Source organism: Petaurus breviceps, unplaced genomic scaffold (genome assembly GCF_028583685.1).
Source record: "Petaurus breviceps papuanus isolate PSGF00001 unplaced genomic scaffold, PetGlider_PUasm1.0 446, whole genome shotgun sequence".
NCBI lineage: Eukaryota > Metazoa > Chordata > Mammalia > Diprotodontia > Petauridae > Petaurus > Petaurus breviceps.
The window spans coordinates 2,818,777-2,838,209 of record NW_027186338.1 but is presented as its reverse complement, the minus strand read 5'-3'; the positions used below and the strand labels follow the sequence as shown (position 1 = coordinate 2,838,209).

The 19,433-nt window shown below is 44.0% G+C and overlaps 1 protein-coding gene and 1 long non-coding RNA gene across 5 annotated transcripts in view; one reads left to right on the top strand and one right to left on the bottom strand.

The window, feature by feature from the left end:
- LOC138171536 (uncharacterized) overlaps nucleotides 1-6,448 on the bottom strand; it is an 11,144-nt gene extending 4,696 nt beyond the window's left edge. The window contains exons 1-2 of one of the 2 annotated variants that reach the window (XR_011170912.1): nucleotides 6,323-6,448; nucleotides 2,240-2,386 (exon numbers count right to left, since the gene is read on the bottom strand). This is a non-coding gene — a long non-coding RNA (uncharacterized lncRNA). Of the gene's footprint in view, nucleotides 1-2,239; nucleotides 2,387-5,055; nucleotides 5,186-6,322 lie in introns of those variants that run through there. The other variant, XR_011170913.1, reaches the window with a different exon arrangement.
- The window catches only part of KDM3A (lysine demethylase 3A), a 77,241-nt gene continuing 62,933 nt past the window's right edge, over nucleotides 5,126-19,433 (top strand). For 2 of the 3 annotated variants that reach the window (XM_069101051.1, XM_069101054.1), the window contains exon 1: nucleotides 5,126-5,386. In XM_069101051.1, coding sequence (XP_068957152.1) covers nucleotides 5,126-5,386 — 261 coding nt within the window. Of the gene's footprint in view, nucleotides 5,387-6,189; nucleotides 6,498-19,433 lie in introns of those variants that run through there. The other variant, XM_069101052.1, reaches the window with a different exon arrangement.

The window sequence follows — 19,433 nt, the reverse complement described above, 5'->3', positions numbered from 1 at the left end:
AGAGAGAGAGAGAGAGAAGGAAGATGGGAAGAGGTAGAATGAGTTTAGTAGTATGATCCAGGAGAGTATTTATTTTCTTTCCATATAGGAAATTTGATGGTATTTGTAGGCAGACAGGAAAGAACCAGTGGAGACAGGAGGGGAGACTGAAGATTGCAACAAAAGAGGTACCTGAGACAGATCCTGAGGAAGGTGGCTGGCAATGGGATAAAGGGCACAGGCACAGTAAAGGACAGGAAATGAGTTCCCTCCCTTCCCCCTTCACAGCCAGAAAGAAGAAAACACACACAAAAAAGTCTGAAATGAGGGTTCTAGACTTAGATCTGGAAGAGACCTGTAGAATCACCTGGTCCTAGTCTCTGTATTGTACTGGTTAGGAAACTGAGACGCAGAGAGATTGTGCAGTTTGTACAGGGAGAGTCAGCATTTGAACAGAGATCCTCTGCTTCTAGTCTATTGCTTCACAGCACTGCTGAGACCTCTTAACAAATGAATAAACAAATAATATTTATACATAATGTTTTTAAGGTGCGTTATACTCACAACTCTGGGAGGCAGGTGCTCTCGTTTTCTCTATTTTATGGATGAGGAAATTGCAGCAGATAGGAGTTACATACCTTGCTAGAATCACACAGCTAGTAAGTGTCTGAGACAGGATTTGAAATCAGATCTTGTAGACTCCATGTCCATCAGTCTACCACCTAACTGCTAATAATGCTTGTGGGGTTTTTTGAAGTGCTTATTGATGCCTTAAAAAAAAAAATCACTGTAGTTTCCCCCAGTATTCCTCCTTCTCTCCCTCTCAGACAGCCATCCTATATAACAGATACTACTTTTTTACAGATGAAAAAAGAAACAAAAGAGAAAAAATCCGCACAACTGATTAATATATATGGAAAAAAGTCTGAAAACATATGCAATGCCTGACACCTCTGTAAAGGGGTGAGGTGGGAGCGTCTTTTCATCTTTATTTTCCAAGACATGCTCATTCTTTATAATTTTACAATACTGATTTTTTTTTTTGGTGGCTGGGCTTTCCATTTACATTGTTATGATACTTATGTATATTGTTTTCTTGGCTCTGTTTCCCTTCATCTGCATTAGGTCATGTAGACCTTTCCTTGCTTCCCATATTCATCAAATTTATCATTTCTTACAATACAATTATGTTCCATTACTTTCATGTCACAATTTGTTTAGCTATTCTCCTATCAATGGACTTCCATTTTGTTTCCAATTCTCTGCTGTCACAAAAAAGTGTTGCTAAAAAGGATCAATGATCTCCTTGGGTTATAAGCCTAAGGTCAAGGGTTATTTTATTCACTTTATTTGTAAAACTTCAAATTGCTTTCCAGAATGGTTGAACTGATTAGCAGCTCCACTAACAACGCAGTGAACAATGGTTCAAGTCTTTCCTCTAATACTTGTAGGTTGTAGCAAGTTCAGAAGTTGATAAGCATTGTAGGAAGTACACAGTAGCAAGTACATTGTAACAAGTACACATTGTAGCAAGTTAAGAACACAAATACAAACAGCATGCATCCCTTGCCCTTGCAGAGCTTACATTCAATGGGGAAAGATGAGACATAAAAGGGAGCCTGGAAACTGGCAAATGGGGTGGGGGTGACCTTACCTCTCACTAGGGGCATGGCAGAGAAAGTCTGGTGAGTTAGCAGTGCAGCCTGGGGAGGAAAAGAACCTACATGACCTGGGCCTTCCCCTTAAAATGGAGATTCCAGTAGGAACCAGCCACATGGAAGGAGAAGCTGCTGAGGGCAAGGGTGCTTCCAAAAGGCTAGAGGGCACTTCCTACATGGGGAAAGGGAAGTAGCTATCAGTGAAATCTCAGGTCTGGTCCCTAGCTTTCATTTCTCAAATGAGGAAACTAAAGCCCAGAGAAGACCAAGACTAGCCTAATTAATAGTAACACAATGTGTAGATCGCCATTTTCTAGAAGTGAATCAAAGGTCTGAAAGCAGAAAATAGAAGCATCTGGGATTTTATTAACAGAGTGATGGATTAATTCCTAAAAACACTGCCATCAGCAGCTGTGGGGGCTCCACCTGAGATAATCAGCATAAATTTATAATAGATAAAATTATATCCCTTAGGTTGGAATATCTCTTCAAGTTTCTTTAGATTCATCCATTTGAATGAATGAAAAAAATATTTTCTATTTGCTGAGTACTGAAAACTAGAAATTAAAAAATAGGACAGTCACTGCCCTCAAGGAACTTACATTCTAATACTTGTAAGTGATTCATATGTGGTGGTAGTTCCCAAGGAAGGGAGTTTTTGTCTGGAGTGTCACAAGGATGGGGAGTTGATTCACAGGATGCATCTTTTCTAGATTTGACGGTAGTACTGATTTGATTGTTCAAGCAAACTGTAGAAAGGAGGGAGGACAGTATTTCACAGTTGGCATCTGGCAAAATGGCATGTATGGATGTCTAGATGAAATGTGATAGGAAAGTAAGGCCCTTTTTGTCCTTTTGGTTTATCTGAGTTGCATTTCAGGTTGTAATTGTATCTGTATCTGGAAGTTTGGATGAAGCAACTTCATCCCCATACCCACTACCAATGTCAAGTCAGGTCCTTAGCTTCTCAATATATCTCCCCCCATTAGGGTTCTGGGGTAATTCTCTAATGCCAAGATTTTGATCCCCCACCTGTGTGCCTCCTTCTAAGAATATCAGTTGAGAATCAATTTAGTTAAGTCAGCCTTACAATGGTGGTACAAGAGCCAAACATCATCCCAAACACCTGCTGCACACTCTCCCACAAGTAGTGAGGAATCTAGGGGAGAGTGGGCTCAAGCTTAAAGAGCCAAGGGGTAACTCAGAGCTGGAAATTCCTTCGTATTATTTATGGAGTGCTCTTTAAGCATGGTGAGTCTGTGGGATCTTTGTCTTTGACTCCCAATGCAAACACTACCACCAAGTGACCTTGAAGTGACATTTAAGACATTGATCGGAAGTAGCTAACATTTTCCAGACCCTTGGAAGGTGCAAGCACCTTTCTGGTCAAAGTTCATGAGGGAGAAGGAAAAGAAACTTGGCTGAAACCAATGCCTCTTCTCCTCCCATCCCCACTCCCAATGGCAGTTCTTCCTCAGTGGTATGCTGTAAAGCCACACATTTTCCAATTTCTGGATAGCCTCCCATCCCACCTATCTTGATCCATTCTTCTATCCAGGATCCAGAAGGTGTAATTAAATCCCACAACCAATCACAACACAAGTTTTTCTGGTGTTATTCCACTTCAAATGACTTTCAAAGACTTTTCAAAGTTAGTCTAAGGTCTTCTCAGGCTTCAAGCATCAAGCTAAAATGTGGTGGTGGTTTCAACCTCAATCTTAACACAACCTACCCATCTATTTTAGGTTTTTTCCCATTCTTAGTCTTGACTATTTTCCCTAATCGGGGGTATTTTAGTACTTAAGCTAGAAGACTCTATTTACCTTGCTACTATAAGTTTCCTCAGGGGGAAAAATCTCCTTATTCCTGACGTAAAAGATATTAAGACATCTATATTAGGGAATTACAAGAAATGTCAACATTGTTGTTGCTTTCTGTTCATGAGTCTATTTTATAATACTTTTAGAAATGAGACAACTTTCAATTTGTTGACTTAATGCTTAAAAGAAACAAACAACTGAACTTAACATCTAAGTAGGAGCTTAAAAGTCAACTACATTTTCCATATATTTCAAATTAATTGGGCTTCCTCACTGAATATCCCAGATTCTACCCATGGTGGCCTATAGATTTTTTTTACTTTATCAGTAAACCTTCCCCTCTTCCGAAATCCTACAGCCATCGGTATACTGGATATTGGCAAGAACTGTGGAGGGTCAGGAGATAGGTGGGGATCTAATTCTTTCTCTGTTACTCACTAGCTATGTGACAAATCACCTCTTTAAGCCAGTAACTCTACGTTTCTCAGGGCAAATTACTTATTTTTAGTCACCAGTGACAATTTCCTGGGTGTTTGGTAAAAACTTCATCGATGTTCTAATTTGCATCTTCCTTATTATTATTATTTTGGAAGTTTTTCATATGACCATTAATAGTTTGCAATTCTTTCAAAAACTGCTTGTTTACATCCTTTAACTATTTATCCACTACAGAATGTCTTTTTTGTTTTGTTTTGATTCTCTTTGTATCATGGGTATCTGACCCTTTGTAGAGATATTTAATTTTAAAAGTTATTTTCCTGAAAGAACAACTTTCTATCGTGCATCCAAAAAGTTTTTAATTATATATAACTGAAATGATCTATTTTCTTTTTTTTCCATTTTTCAAATGCTTTATTAACTTCTTATTTACATCATTAATTTCCACCAGATTTTGAGTAACAAATTTTCTCCCCGTTTTCCCCCTACCTACCACCCCAAAATAGCAATCCCACAGGATGATCTATTTTCTTTTTATGATCAGCTTTATACCTTGTTTGGCCAAGAAGTCTTCCCCCTAGCTATAGATTTAAAAAGAAATTTATCAAGCTCTCTTTTAGTTTTAATGGTGTGACTTGGTATTCAACAATATTCATTTTGAGCTTATCCTATGGTATATGGTATAGAAATGTAGGTCTACACTTAAGTTTCTGCCAGATTCTGTAGCAGTTTCCCAGGAGTCTGTCCCACAGGGAATTCTTCCCCAAGTAACTTGTGCTCTTGGGTTAATGAAACACTAGGCTATTTTTTTTTTCTGATTGGTCTCTTGGTCTGTTGGACTAATCTGCCTTTAAATTCTTTTTCAGCCAGTACCAGATAGCTCAGTGGATTCCTACTTTGTATTTCATTAGACTCTGCTGTTGACCCGCCCAGGACCACAGCCCGATGGCCCCAGGCCGGGCCTTTCCTTTGTCATTCAAAGTCAGCTCCTTCCCCTTGGCCACCATTTCCTCATCCACCTGCTCCCCTTCCCTTCACCTCTCTTGCCCAATTCGAGGCTCCCCGGGGTCTAGACGCCTTTCTGCGGCCGCCAACAAGCCCACCGCATGAATCAGACTCAAGTCTGCACCACTCTGCCCTTCAAACAACGCAGGACCCACCAGGGCTTGGCCATTCTTCATTTCGCTCAAGATGGCGGGCAGTACACGTTCCAAGACCAGAAGGCTCTGAATGCGCCTGCGCCCTCGGACACCACCTAGCTCAGCGGTCTCCACTCGAGTCCCAGCCCCGCCCTCGAGAGCCGGGTGCCCTTGTGCTGGGCCCGCCCCTCCCGAGTCGGCTCACTCCGCCCTCTCTCTGAGTACGCCTGGAACCGCACGTAGAACTCTTCCCCCGTCGACTTTCCCTTCCCCCCTCGAGATCCTTCCGCCCTGTGTGAGGCCCGTCCTTGATCCTAAAGAGCAAAATGGGTTAGCCCCTAAAACTTTACAGGTGATTCTTCCCTGGGGGTAACCACGACTTCCTTTTCTGCTTTCCACAAAGTTGAGCGCTTCTGTGGGGGGAACTCCTTTACATAGTCCACGGGCCCCCGTTGGGAAAGAATAGGCCGCTGGCGGAGGGATCTTTGTGACTCCGCGCAGTCAGTCTGACGGGGGAGGGGGGTCGTACAGGAGTTGGGAAGGGAGGGGGCGGGAGGGAGGCGAAAGGGGAGTGGGGGAGCCAAGGAATTGTTTTCCCCTTCGCCACGCCTGCTGATTCGCTACCAGTAGCAGGAGCCGACTCTCCCCGAGGCCCCGCCCATCCCCCTCGTGCCGACTAATCAGCGGCGGCAGCGGCTGGAGGGGGTGGGCATGGGCTCTGTGCGTGTCTGGCTAGAGCGTTTGGACCGAGCCGGAGGGAGCTCACGGTCGGAGGCGCCGCGGTCCGCGGAGCAGGAGCGCCGACCGAGCGGCCCAGCCTCGGGCGCCCGGGGTAGCCGGGAGCGCACGGCCCGCAGGGGCCGCCGAGGTGGGCGAGAGTGCGGGACGCCGGCCGGTAGATCCCCGGCGGGGCCCGGGCTCGGTCGGGACCGGGTGGGGCGGGAGGGGACTGCCTGGAAAGGGCGGGGTGCGAGGGCGGGGCGGCTGGGCCGCCTCCCCCGGGGCCGACTGGCCGCCGCCGCGGTTCGGCCGGAGTGGTTTTAAAGCCCGGCGCGGCGAGAGGGGACCCGCGTGCGTCGGGCGGCGCCCGGGGCGGGGGCGGCGCCATCTCCCCTCCCCCCCGCGCCCGTCCCTGTCCGCCCCTCCCTGCGCCGGCTCGGGCCCTCCCCTCCCCCGGGCGCCCGCCGCCCCCGCAGCGCCCGCTCCCCCTTGTTTTCCTTTAAAGGGCTGCTGCGGCGGGCGAGCCCGCCCCCCGCACACGCCCGCCTTCCGCCGACATGGTGCTCACGCTCGGAGAAAGTTGGCCGGTGCTGGTGGGGAAGAGGTTCCTGAGCGTGTCGGCTTCCAAGGAGTGTGGGGGCAGCGGCCACAGCTTCGAAGTGGCGCGCGTGGACGAGTGGCCCTGGGTGTCGGGCACTATCCGGGCCGTGTCCCACATTGACGTGACCAAGAAGGACTTGAAGGTGAGCGGGGGAGTGGAGGCGCGGCCCAGAGGGGGGGGGGGGGGCGCTGCTAAACTTCGGAGGCGTGCTGGCGGCGGAGCGTGACTCCGGGGGGCGGAGCCGGCCCGCGCGCCGCGCGTGGGGGTGGGCGCTTGTCCTTATACGGCGGCTCGGGGCCGGGGGCCCGCCCGCATAGGTGGAGCCCGTCAGGGGGTGTGGAACTTGCCCACATATGGTGGCGTGGGGGTGGAGCTGCTGTGCCCGGCGGTGCCCTGCCCGGGCAGTGCGGCAGGGGTCCGGGGGCGCCCCCGAGCTGGTCCCCGAGCACGGAGTCCCGGCGTTCGCTAATGGAACCATCGGAGTGAGAGGATCGTTCTGGGTGGCTCGGAGCCGGGGCCTTTGTGTCAACAAAGGCTCCTTTGTGCGGGAGCCGATCGCTGTGGGGGCCCCTCGAAGGCTTCCCCCCCCCCCCCGGGCGGAAGCACTTGCACCTTCTTCTCACTCGGACACCCAGACCTAGTTTTAGAATTGTTTGAAGACTGATTTGGAGCCATACAAAGGAAGTTAAAGCAGTGACAACGGACATTTCAATGTTTGACGTGGTAGACTAATTAAAGATAACTTTCTGCCATATCGTCGACTGGATCGTTCAGTCTGTTATTCAAAAGTGTTTTTAGTGCCCATAGCTTCCTAGGTGCTATACCGACCAAACATTTATTAAGCACCTGCTTGGTGTAAGACACTGTGCTTTACGCTGGGAATAGGAAGACGAAAATTAAAAGTTGATACTAAAGAAGTTTACATCCTATGGAGGAAAACAATCAACATATACCAAGTGCCTGCTACTGTAAGCCAGGCTCTGTGATAGGTACTGAAGATACAAAGGAGGAAACAGTCCTTAGGAGACATTTGTATTGAAATGAAATAATTGTAAGATGTTTTTGCAAACCTCCAAGTATTCTGTCAGTGCTAGCCATTATTTCTTGAGGTAGACCACAATTACATTTACGGCATAACTATAATGTCAGTAATACAAAGCAGGTAAATGTAAGGTGGTTCATTTGGGAGGAAAAAGGCTGTAGTGCTTGGGACAGGTTTCCGATGGAGCTGCTTATCTTAAAGCCTATGACTTGGAGGGGGATGGAGTGTTCTTATAAATAACAAAGAAGTGCCTGAGGGAGAGGCCTGACCCACATGGTTGGGAGGAAAGACTTCAAAAGGTAAATAGAGGATTAGATACCTTATCCTAGAGGCCTTTGGGAGCTCGGAGGGAAGTAACCCTAGATGTGGCTTCGGTGGGGAGGGCCATAAGGGAGGAGGAGGCTATTGGCTAGAGGTGAGGAAAGTTTGTGGCAGCTGAATTTTAGAAGGGGTCAGATGGAGTTGGACCGACTGTATTCCGTATGCTGATTAGCTAAGTGTTGAAGTTGGAAGCCTGGGAGATTGGAGATATGGTGGTGCCTTTGACAGAAATAGTAAAGTTTAGAAGCGGTGAGGGTTTTTGAGGAAAGATAATGACATACTGAGTTTTGGATTTCTCCAGGATCATCCAGTTTGAAATGTTCTGTAGGCAAGAACTAAACTCAGTGGGGAACCAAGGAAGAAGAGAATCTACAGTTAGGGGGTATGATTGGATGAGGAGTTACTGAAAACAACCCAAGCAGCAGCCAGACAGGTATGAAGGAGGAGAGTCCAGAGAGAAGGGTGTCAGGAAAACCTGGTGAAGAGGATCCAGGAGGAAGAGAGGGTTAACAGTGTCAGTTGTGGTAGGACTGGGCCTTTAAGCTGACAATTAAGAGGCTGTTGATTATGTTGGAGAGAGCAGTTTTATTTGAGATTTGAAGACATTACAAAGGCTTGCAGAGTATGATAAGAGCGGAGTCAATGGCCCCAAGTATAGACTTTTTTTTTTCAAGAAGTTTGAGAGAAGAGGTGTAAAATAATATTAAATGTATAGTGTATAATAATAATATAATATTAATTGTGAGTTTGAGGGAATGGTAGCATCTAGAAAACGTTTTATAAGAATGGGAGACTGGGGCACGTTTGGGGTTAGTAAGGAAGTTACTAATAGGTTAGAAGAGGTTGAAAGTTGGAGAGGGTTGATAGATGATTAAGGATGCATTTTGTTGGAAAAATTGGGTGGAATGGGATCAAGGCTACTTGAAAGTGATCCAAGAGTGGATCCCTTTTCGGGAGACTAGAGGAAAGGAGTAAGTTGGGAGATTGTGTAGGGCTTTTGAGCTGAAGAGAATGGGAGAAGAGTAGTTCTGCTTAAATGCCCTCTTGTTTTCTCAGTAAAGTTAGAAGGTCCTTATCTAGGGGTGGCCAGGTGGCTCGGCAAGTAAGAGCACGGGCTCCAGTGTTGGGATGACCTGGGGATCAAATCTGGGCTCAGATACTTAGTACCACACCCAGAAATAACTGGCCGTGTAACCTTGAGCAAGTTACTTAACCCGATTGCTTAAAAAAAAAAAAAAGGTCCTTATCTGTGGGATTGGGGAGGTGGGGAGGTATTGGAGGCTTAAGGGGAAAAGAAAAGGTTTATAATAATAACCTTAATGGGGGGGGGAGTGAGATTGGGAATCTATTTGGGTGGAATAAAAGGTTGACCTTGCTGCAGATGCATATATAATATGTAAAGCACTTCGGGGTGGAACCAGATATAGCGTGGAAGGGCTTCATGTATGTAGGAGGTAGTATTTGAGCTGAACCTTGAAGAGAAACTAGTGATTTCTAGAGGTGAAGGTAAGGGAGGGGGCCAGCCTACAGGGAACAGCTTGTAGTGCCAAACCCCACGGTGTTTGTATTGGGCCCTAGAGGTAATAGGGAGCCACTGGTTATTGGTGCAGAAAGTCACTTGTGCTTTAGGAATGCCTGTTGGGCATGTTGGCTGGAGGATGAATTTTAGAGGCCAAGACTTGAAGCAAGAGCCCTTGTTTTCAAGGAGTTAGATTGTATCAACCACAGTGCACAGTATCTCGTTTTATTTTCTCTCTCTCTCTCTCTCTTTTTTTAATACCTAAGCATCTGCCCCCTCTAAGACCATTTCCTTTTTATTCTGGCAGGGAAGGTAAATTATTTTAAGATCCCTTCCCAATATTACAGTATTGAACAGAGGTCAGCAGTTCAGCATGTTTACTATGTCCCATCTGCCTCTTGGGGTAGACTTTGTTTACTTTTATTTATTTATCTGTGGGGTGGTTGTCTTTGAAATTAAGCAGTGGCCATTGTAAATCGTAGAGGGTTGCATCTGTTAGAATCAAATTGATTTTATCAGTTGATTAAATATTGGGAATATAGTAAGTGTAAGGATCCTTTGGATGCCAGTTCAGATGGAGAAGAGCTGTGGTTGATAGCTGAGCTTTCAGCCTTGTATTTTGGTGAGTTGGAGGCTCTTCATTGTTCATAGGTTAAAGACGTGACTGGCAGTGGGTGGAACGGCTAAGAGATAGAGTTGAGTTATAGTTGACTAGGTTAGATAGTTTACCAAACAGATTTACTGGGTTGAATAATAGTGATAACCAGTTTTGATATGTGTATTTGGGCTAATTTTACAAAGTAAAAGTGTTTCCAAGTAACAGATACTCAAATGACCTTGTCTAGATAAGGATGGGGTTTGATTATCACTACAGATAACTAGCTTTTATATAGTGCTTCAAGGCTTGTGGAAGAGCTTTACAGATTTATTCATTTGACTGTCCGTATAACCCTTGGAGGTAGGTGTCATTGTTATCTCCATTTTACAAATGAGGAGAGTGAGGCTGGCTGGTTAAATGCCCAAGATCTCAGAGCCGGTGCTAAGGTGAGGTTTGAACTCTGTCTTCTTGACTCGATCCCTGTTCTCTATCCACTGCACCACCTAACTACCATAAAATTTTGAATTATACCCCTCCAACCTCATTTCCCATTCTAATAGAGCGAAAAGAACACTAGGTTTGGAGAGAGGACCTTGCTTCAAGTACTATTCTTGCTCCTTGCTAACATTGTGATTGTGGGTAAGTCACTCAAATTCTTTGAGCCTCAATTTACTCATTTGTGAAATAGAGATAATTATGTTTACAGAATTACAGATACCCAAGGGATTAAAAGAAATCAGCCTGTTTGGTGGCACTGTACCTTTTTAGAGTTAGCTGTCAGGAACTACATGGTGTGCAAGTGCCTCTGAAGAACTGGGAACAAGTTATATTGCACTGAGGGTGATTGAAGAGACATATGGTGAGGATGAGCAATCAGGAAATTGTGTGATAGCAGGAAAAGATGTCTGAAGAGTGAGGAGTGAAGGACTCTACAGGTATCTTCAAAATGTCAGGAGAAATTGAGGAAGGCCCACTGTATCACCAAGGTGATATTCACAGCACCAATGGCAACTATGAATATGCCAGCATAATTCTGATCTATGCAAACTATAGCAGATTCTCCATATAGAAGACAGAAGCAAAACATTTATTTAGACACCAAAGAACCAAATTCCAACAACAGAAAACCAAATCAATCATAGCAACAAAGAAATTTATACACAATAACACAGCAGTGGGCAGCATCATCCTAAAGCCTGGGATGATCCCCCTGCTGGGGCCTTCCCACAAACACAAGCCTAGCTGTCTCCTTGCCTGTATCCTCCCTCCAGCTCTAAGTGCTTCCTCAGCTTCCTCTAGGCGCTATTCAACATTCAGCAAACTCCTTCCACCACAGGCTCCATGTAATTACACTCAGCCTATTGGGGACAAGGAAGAGCTTCAAATTCCCTTAGGGCCTAGTAAGGGGCAGGGAAGATTTTCAGATTTCCATTACACCCAGGCCCTGATAGATGATGATACCCTGAGAGATGACTTTTGGGAGGACTTGGACTAGGGGCTCAGAGAATGGGTTTTGTGTGATCTGCAAGGGATCATAGCCTTAGAGTTGGGAGATGAAGATGAAGAATTGACTGTGAAGATGAAGCCATGACAGATGAAGAATCGTGACCTGATTGGGGTCATGGGGCTAGTAAGTGTCAGGGGTCAAGCCAACTTTTACACTCTGCTCTTTCACCTTCATCAAGAGGTTTTTAGTTCTTCCCTTTCTTCCATAAATGTGGTATTATCTGTCTGAGATTGTTGATATTTCTCCTGGCAACTGTATCTGTTCTGTCAGGAGCTACATGGTGTACAAGTACAGAAGTGAAGAGCTGGAAACAAGTTCTATTGCACCAAGGGTGATGAAGAAGTTACCCTTTTGGCTTTTGGTCTGTCCAGCCTGGCATTTTGATTAAAGCGCTCTGCATTCAGTAAACAAGGGTATGGTGTATAGTTTGGTTGTTCCATGTTCAGTGCTACCTATTGTTTCTTGGCCGGCGTATAGATTTCCTCAGGAGAGGACAAGTAAGAAGATCGATAATCTCATCTCTTTGGGGATTTGTCACATTTTGTTGTGATCTGCACAGTCAGAGGCCTTAGTGTAAATCAGTGAGGCAGAAGGCAGTGTTTGCTTTCTCTAAGCCCAGAAAATGTTGGCAATTTGGTCTTTAGTTCCTCTGACTCTTCAAAAACTGGCCTGCTCTTCTGGAAATTCTGGTTTGAATGTTGCTGAAGCCTAGCTTATAGGATCTTAAGCATAGCTTTGTTGTCATGTGAAATGAGTGCAATGAACATTCTTTGGTACTGCCTTTCTTTAGGATGTTGTTATAAAAATCAGTGCGAATTTGAAACACAAAGTCCAAGCGTGATCATTTATTAGCCAAGCTAGCAATTGCCATAAGTGAGATCCTGAGCTCCTCATCAGTGGCCAGGATGCATCAGAACAAACAGAGTGATCTTTTACATGGTTGGTAAATGTGTAGAGTTAGGCTTACATTCAGCCTGATTTATAGGAGGGGATTTCCAAGACTCACGACAATGGAGAAAACAGTCAATCATCCTTCTCTGGAAGATGTGGTGTTAAGCATCCAATCACTTTTAGGTTGTCCGGGCAGACCCATCTTAAAACTCCAGGGAATCATCTCCTGTCCCAGCAAGAGTCCAAGCTGTAGCCCAAAGAAGTGGGGAATTTACTCTCATTAAGAAGTCAGACCTTCTAATATTAAGTAGTCAAACTGTCTTTTAAGCCAAACTAATTCCTAAGTTTCAGTAATTAATACAGAATAAAGTGTGGTATCAGTTTTCTATTTCACAAGGATTGGGACATAAACTGATCTTTTCTAATCCAGTAGCCACTGTTGAGTTTTCCAAATTTGCTGGCATATTGAGTGCAGCACTTCAGCAGCATCATATGTTAGGATTTTAAATAGCTCAGCTGGAATTCTGTCACCTCCACTAGCCTTTTTGTTGGCAATGCTCCCTAAGGCCAAATTGACTTCATTCTTTAGGGTTGTCTGGCTTTAGATCAGTAACTATACCATCATGGATATCAGTGATGTTAAGAACTATCTTGGGTAATTCTTCGGCATTTTCTGACTACCTCTGCTTAATCTCTTCTATTTTTAAGTCCCTGCTATTTTTATCTTTTATCATGCCCATTTTTACATGAAACTTCCCCTTGATATCTCTAATTTTCTTGAAGAGATCGGTTGTCTTGCTTTTTTATTTTCTTATTTCTTTGCTTTGCTTCGAGAAAACCTTATCTCTCCTTGCTGTTCTCTGGAATTCTGCATTCCCTTGGGTATATCTTTGCCTTTCTCCTTTATCTTTTGCTTTTCTTCTTTCCTCAACAATTTGTAAAGCCTCATCAGACAGCCAATTTGCTTTATCTGATTTTAATATCTTGAATCTATTCATTACTTCCTTCATATTCATAAGAGATGTTGTCATACCTCTAGGATTTAATGTTTTTTTCTACTATTTTCAATTTAAGTCTGAATTTTGCAATAAGAAGTTCATGATCTGAGCCAGTCATTTCTAGGTCTTGTTTTGACAAACTATATATAGAGCCTCTTCTAGACCTTTGTCTGCAAATTATATGATCATTATGACTTCAGTATTGACTGTCTGGTGATGTCCATGTGTAGAATCATTTTTTGGGTTGCTGAAAAAAAGTGTTTTCTATGACTAGCGAGTTACCTGGACAAAAGTTTCTTAGTTCTTGCCATGCTTCATTTTTTCTCCAAGGCCAAACTTGCCTGTTATTTTAGTTATCTTTTGATTTTCTACTTTAGCATTCTAGTCCCCTCTAGTTCTGTGTATAGAAGGTTTGCATAGAACTGATCGATTTTGATCTTGTCAGCATCCGTAATTGTAGCATAGACTTGTATTGCTGTGATGTTGAATGGTTTATCTTGGATTTGAACAGATATTCTATCATTTTTGAGATATGTCAGTACTGGTTTCCACAAACTTTCATTAGGGCTACCCCATTTCTTCTAAGGGTTTATTATCAGTAACCATTACTCACCCATTCCCTGTCCATTTAAGTTCATTGACACTCAAGATGTTGATGTCCTTTCCATTTCCTGTTTGATCACCTTGGTTCATAGATCTTACATTCCAGGTTCCAGTGTAATATTGATCCTTGCAGCATCAGCCTTTAGTTTTGTCACCAGACACATCCACAGCTGAGCTTCCTTTCGGCTTTGGCTCAGTCACTCTTTTCTTTGTGGAGCTACTTATAGTTGTCCTCTGCTCTTCCCCAGTAGCATTTGGGACACTTTCTGCCCTGAGGGACTCATCTTCTGGTGTTCTATCTTTTATCATTTTAATACCGTGCATGGGATTTTCTTGGCAAAGATTTCCTAAGTGGTTTGCCATTTCCTTCTCCGGTGGATCACCTTTGGTCAGAACTCTCCACTATGAACTGTCCATCTTGGGTAACCCTACATAGCTCATAGTTTCTTTTACCTATTCAAGCCCCTCTACCATGACAAGGCATTGATCCAGGAGGGACTGGATCAATTAGAGATCATTAGAGCCTGTGAAATTGCATATCAGTTATACCTTGCTTCCTATGTGACCTGCCCTCCTTCCGTTGCCATTGTGAGCTGTTCTTACACTGGTTTTTCTTGAACAGTACTTGGGCAAGTTGCTCACAGCCATCATTGCCAACCCCCTACTGCCTCAGTGGAAGAATATTGATATTAAATTTGGGTCTTTGTCTGAGGAAGAAGCTTGGGACCATTTGAAGCACTGTCCTTTTCATGTTTAGTTTCAGGCTCAACCCGTTTTCCATCTTCATGGGGGGAGAGGGGAGGGGAGGGGGGGTGTGAGAGAGAGTGTGTGTGTGTGTGTGTGTGTGTGTGTGTGTGTGTGTGTGTGTGTGTGTGTAGACATAGCTCTCTGTCTTTATATGCTGCTGGAGCAACTCAGTGGGTTGTCCACCCAGTTGCTTATTATAATTAATATAATAACCATTCTTTATTCATTTTTCCCTTTCACGAGCAACTAGGTCAAACAAGAGTTGTAATTGTAGATCTTCTTTAGGAGACCCTGTAATGTCCTCAGACTTGATGCACCTAGCCAAAAGACATCTATAAACAGTTCGGGCTGGCCGTGGGAGTCAGGAGGTGTACAACCTAGCCATCCCACACAGGGAAGCTTTCTTTGACTTTGTGGCTCTGCATGTAGACACGTCTGCTGTGGGAGCAGTCTCATAGGATTTTGCTTGTAACTAGGTCTCTAGGCAGCTTCCTGGCTGCCTCCCACCCCTTTCCAGTTCCTCTGTGTCATCCTCCCTCATTAGGATATAAGCCTTTTGAGGGCTGAGACTATCTGGCTTATATTCGTGTCTCCAGAGTTGGCACTTAGAGAGCATTTAATATGTGAATGATCTCTTCATATATCCCCACATCTTGTTTTACGGCTTGCTGTTACTCATCGGAGGCTTGTCTGAACAATGCTGTCACAGCTACATCTTTTCAGGCCTTTTGTGTGATTTGGACATATTCATGGGAGACAGCTTATTTGAAGAGTCTGCTCCACCAAATCAAACGCTTATTTGTAGTGAGGCAGCACAATGGGATCAGGTGTTCTCTAAGCCAGGCAGCCAAGTAGTGTTGAATCAGATGTGGTTTGCTGCAGAATGTTATTGGGAAAAGCCTGCCTGTTCTTTTCTCTAAACATGATCAAAGATTATGCACCCCCCCCCCCCCCCGCTTGTATCAATTTTCTCAAGTCTTTTCTAGGTTCAGGCGTCATCAATTCGCATATTTCCTCTAATCTTTGCAATTCTATGGGAACTCCTCTAATTCTGTACAGCTTTGTTCCTATTCCCCCATAACTTTAGTAAGTAACTTGCTCAAGGTTACAAGGCCAGTTATTTCTGGGTGTGGTGCTAAAATATCTAAGCCTGGATTTGATCCCCAGGTCATCCTGACACTGGGGCCAGTGCTCTTACTTGCTGAGTCACCTGACCGCCCCTGTGATAATTCTTTAATAAAATAATGTAAAAGTAATATTTTAGATAATATGTGTAATTTCTAGCCCAATTCCTTCATTTTACTGGTGAAGCTATAGACCAGAGAAATGTCATGTGACTGTAGGCAAATAATTTATAGTTAGAGGTAGAACTAAGCCTAGAATCCATGTCTCCTGGCTCCTGTTCTAGGGTTCTTTTTCCTGTTCTTTCTATGCCCTATTCTAGTAAATCCATATTTGGATAGATTCAGAGAGAAAGAGGCTTTTATGACCTTCCTATACTAACACTGCTGAAGAGTTTTCAATTGTAACTTCTTAATACTATTGTAATTTAAAATTTTTTCTTAGTACCTTAAAAAATTCTTCCTCTGAACTCTATAAGTATCCTGGAATTGTGTTGCATATCTGCATCTATCACTTTAAGACAAAATTATTCTTACATTTCAAGGATAGGGACTGGATCTAAAATTTCATCGTGTAAGGAAGCGTCTGCTCATCGGCTTCCTGGGCACAAAAAAGTTAACTGATTTGCCCCTAGGTGACATGGCCAGAGTCTGGACCAACCTCCCAGGCCACCTCTTCAGCCACTGTGCCCTGCTGTCTTGCTAGTTCCCTCATTTTACAGAGAATGAGACTGGCCCAGAAAGGCCGAGTGCTCAAGCAAGCTCTTATTACATCAGGTTTCAAAGCCTAGGATTCTGCACCTTAAGCTTGTTTTTCTTTGTATTTCTGAAGTCTTTGTCATAATGCTTGTTTTGCTACTTTTTATCTACAGGCCTAATAACTTCATTCCTTTCCCACCTGCCTGCAGAATGCTTCTGTTGGGTGGTCTTGGGATCAGATCTCTGTTCCTACTCATTTAAACTGTCCTGTCCACTTCCCCTTTTCTTTTAATGGCACCAGCAGCTTCCTGGGCTTGAGGTATTGGCATGGTTGTGTTGGGTATCACATTTGCAACGTTCCTTACATTTAATCAGTCTGAAGTCTGCTGTTTGTCCTTTTCGATGGGCCTTTTCTTCCTTGATGCACTGCTCTAAATGTATTATGGCTCCAGATCATTAGGAGATTCCTGTAACAGCCTCAGTGTCCGTATTGTCCATCCTATTAATCAGCAAGCATTTCTTTATGAAGTACTTCTTGTGTGTAGTGCTAGGGGTCCTGAGATGAGAGTAGATCCATCCTCACCCTCAGGAAGCTTACATTTTAACGAGGGAAAACAACATTTACACAAATAAGTTGACAATATAAATACACTGTGATTTGGAGGCTCCTGGAAGGTGGTAGAGATGGAATCAGGAAAGGTATTTAGGAGGAAAAGGTGTTTCCCTGTCCTCTGCCTGACTCGAAAACTTAGTGCTGGGGAGCAGCTGTTTCCAAAAGCAAACTTCTTTGGGGCATTTTGGCTTGTGAGGAAGCCTTTATGGCAAGCCTCACCAGCCTGAATGTATGTGCCTGGGGACTCTACACTTCGTTCAGGGAACTGTGCAGGGCAATTCTAATTCATCTTCCAGATGACAGCCCTTGGATGAATTTGGACTAGATGGTCACTAAGTTTCCTTCCAACTCTCAAATTCCTTGCTTCCTGTGCTTGGCAAGTTTTCATACTCTTTCCTAAGTTTTTATTTTTTCTCTCCTAGATAAATGTCAGTCACTTTAACAAATCTACATTTAAGGCTTCTTGTCATTCTGGTTGCTCCACTTACCCTGAATGATTGAAAAGCAATTTTTGTTAGTGAGTAAGATTTATTAAGCACCTCTGTGTACCAGGCACTGCTAAACACTGAGTACAAAGGCAAAAGACACAGTCCCTGCCCTCAAGGAGTTCGTGATCTAATGAGGGGAAAAAACAATTAAAAAAACAAGTTGAAAAGGGGGGGTGTGGAAAGGGACTGGAGGAGGCAGGGTAAAAGAGGATGAAGGTACCCAACAAGGAGGCATGATGAAGGCCTGTAGTCAGGTGGGGGAAGGCACCCTCCTTAAATGGAGCCCTCTCTACCCAGTTAGAGGGAGGAAGGGGGCCCAGGGTCAAGGGGTGCTGCTTTTAAAATAAAAAAAGGGGTGCTGGTTAAGTAAGCCCCTCCCCCTAAGATGCTAACAGTCAAATAGGGGAAGACAACGATGCTCCTAGAGGAGCTCAACTAGAAAAGTGTATGTGTTGGGCCGGTTAGCATGGCCCAGAGCGGGCCTGGTTCTGGGCAGTATGAAGTGGAAGCTCTTATCCATCAGAACCTGGGGTCCCTAAAAGGTAGTGCTTCGCATTGAATGCAGTCTTCTTGCTGTGCTCCAGCTAGGGCAGACTATGTATGGCAAGTCACCTTCCTGGACTCTGTGTCTGAGACAGCTCAAGATGGCATTAGCTTTTTTTGGCTGCCTTGACACATTGTTGTGACTGAATTGCCAAGTGCACACAGACACAGCCAAAGGCAATACGGATTTAGACTACAAACTTGCTTTTAAATTCTTGTGAAAGATGATGGATAATGCACAATATTGTCTTATAAAACAGAGAGATGCATTAGAGGGTAAAAGCAGCTTTTTGAAAGTTTGGCAGCATCTGACCAAGTGCGGAAGCAGCATCTCCAGGGTGACTAAGGGTAAAAACAGAAGGCCAGGAAGCAAAGAAAAATAGAAAAGATCTGTAAAGTATTTTAACAGACTGTTTAACCATCAAGCACCAATCAGCGAAACTATCACACTGGACACTAACATCACAGTCCTGGATGGAAGAAACAACTGTAGCAGCCAGATCAGACAGATCTGACATAGAGGAAGGAGACACAACTGTGAGACATGAAAAGCATTGAGATTTCTTAAGGAGGGGAAGCTAGCAGAAGTACAGGAAACATCTTACTAATACCAAAAAAGTGATCTAAGAAAGCCCCCGCAAATAGTGATATGTGCTGATTCTTTCCCACATGTGAAAATATCAGGATAATCTATACATGAATCGAGCACATTCTTGATTCACATATCAGGGGAAAATGGGCTTTTGTAATAAGGATCAAAAAGTGGATCATGTCTTTACAGTTTCACAGTTGATTGAAAGATACAGAGACTATAAGGTCTCATTTGTGTTTACTGTTGATTGTGGGGGGAAAACATCCAATTTGTTATAATGTAATACTGCCTTAAGGGCTTTTTTCTAAGGTGTCTACCATTTGCATATCAAAATCATTCAAGAACCTTTAAAAGATACAGCAGAATCACCCTGTTGAAAGCCTATTCATAAACATCAAGCAGTGCATCAAACAGTGAGGTGTGTGCTCCCCAAAGGTGAGAAGGAGGAAAACCAGTCCAGAGTTCAAGCACAAGAATGATGAGGTCTATCCACCAAATTTCCATTGTGGATGACATTTGTACTTGTTGGATAAGCCCTAGTATCTTGCAGTACATTTGGAAGAGATTTGTGACGATTCAGGTGTGTGTCCTCACCATCTACATAGAAAAGAACTAAGTTGAAGAATGTCTGTCGTCAAATTGTGATGTTCGTTTGGGTGAACGGCGCATTAAGATTGTCCATCTTGAAAGCAGAGGGGAAGTATGTGTATATATTGGGGGGGGGATGGGCAGTGCTTACTTGGGTCCAAAATTAAATATGAGGACAGGAAGAGCAGAGTTGGCTCTTTTAGTGATC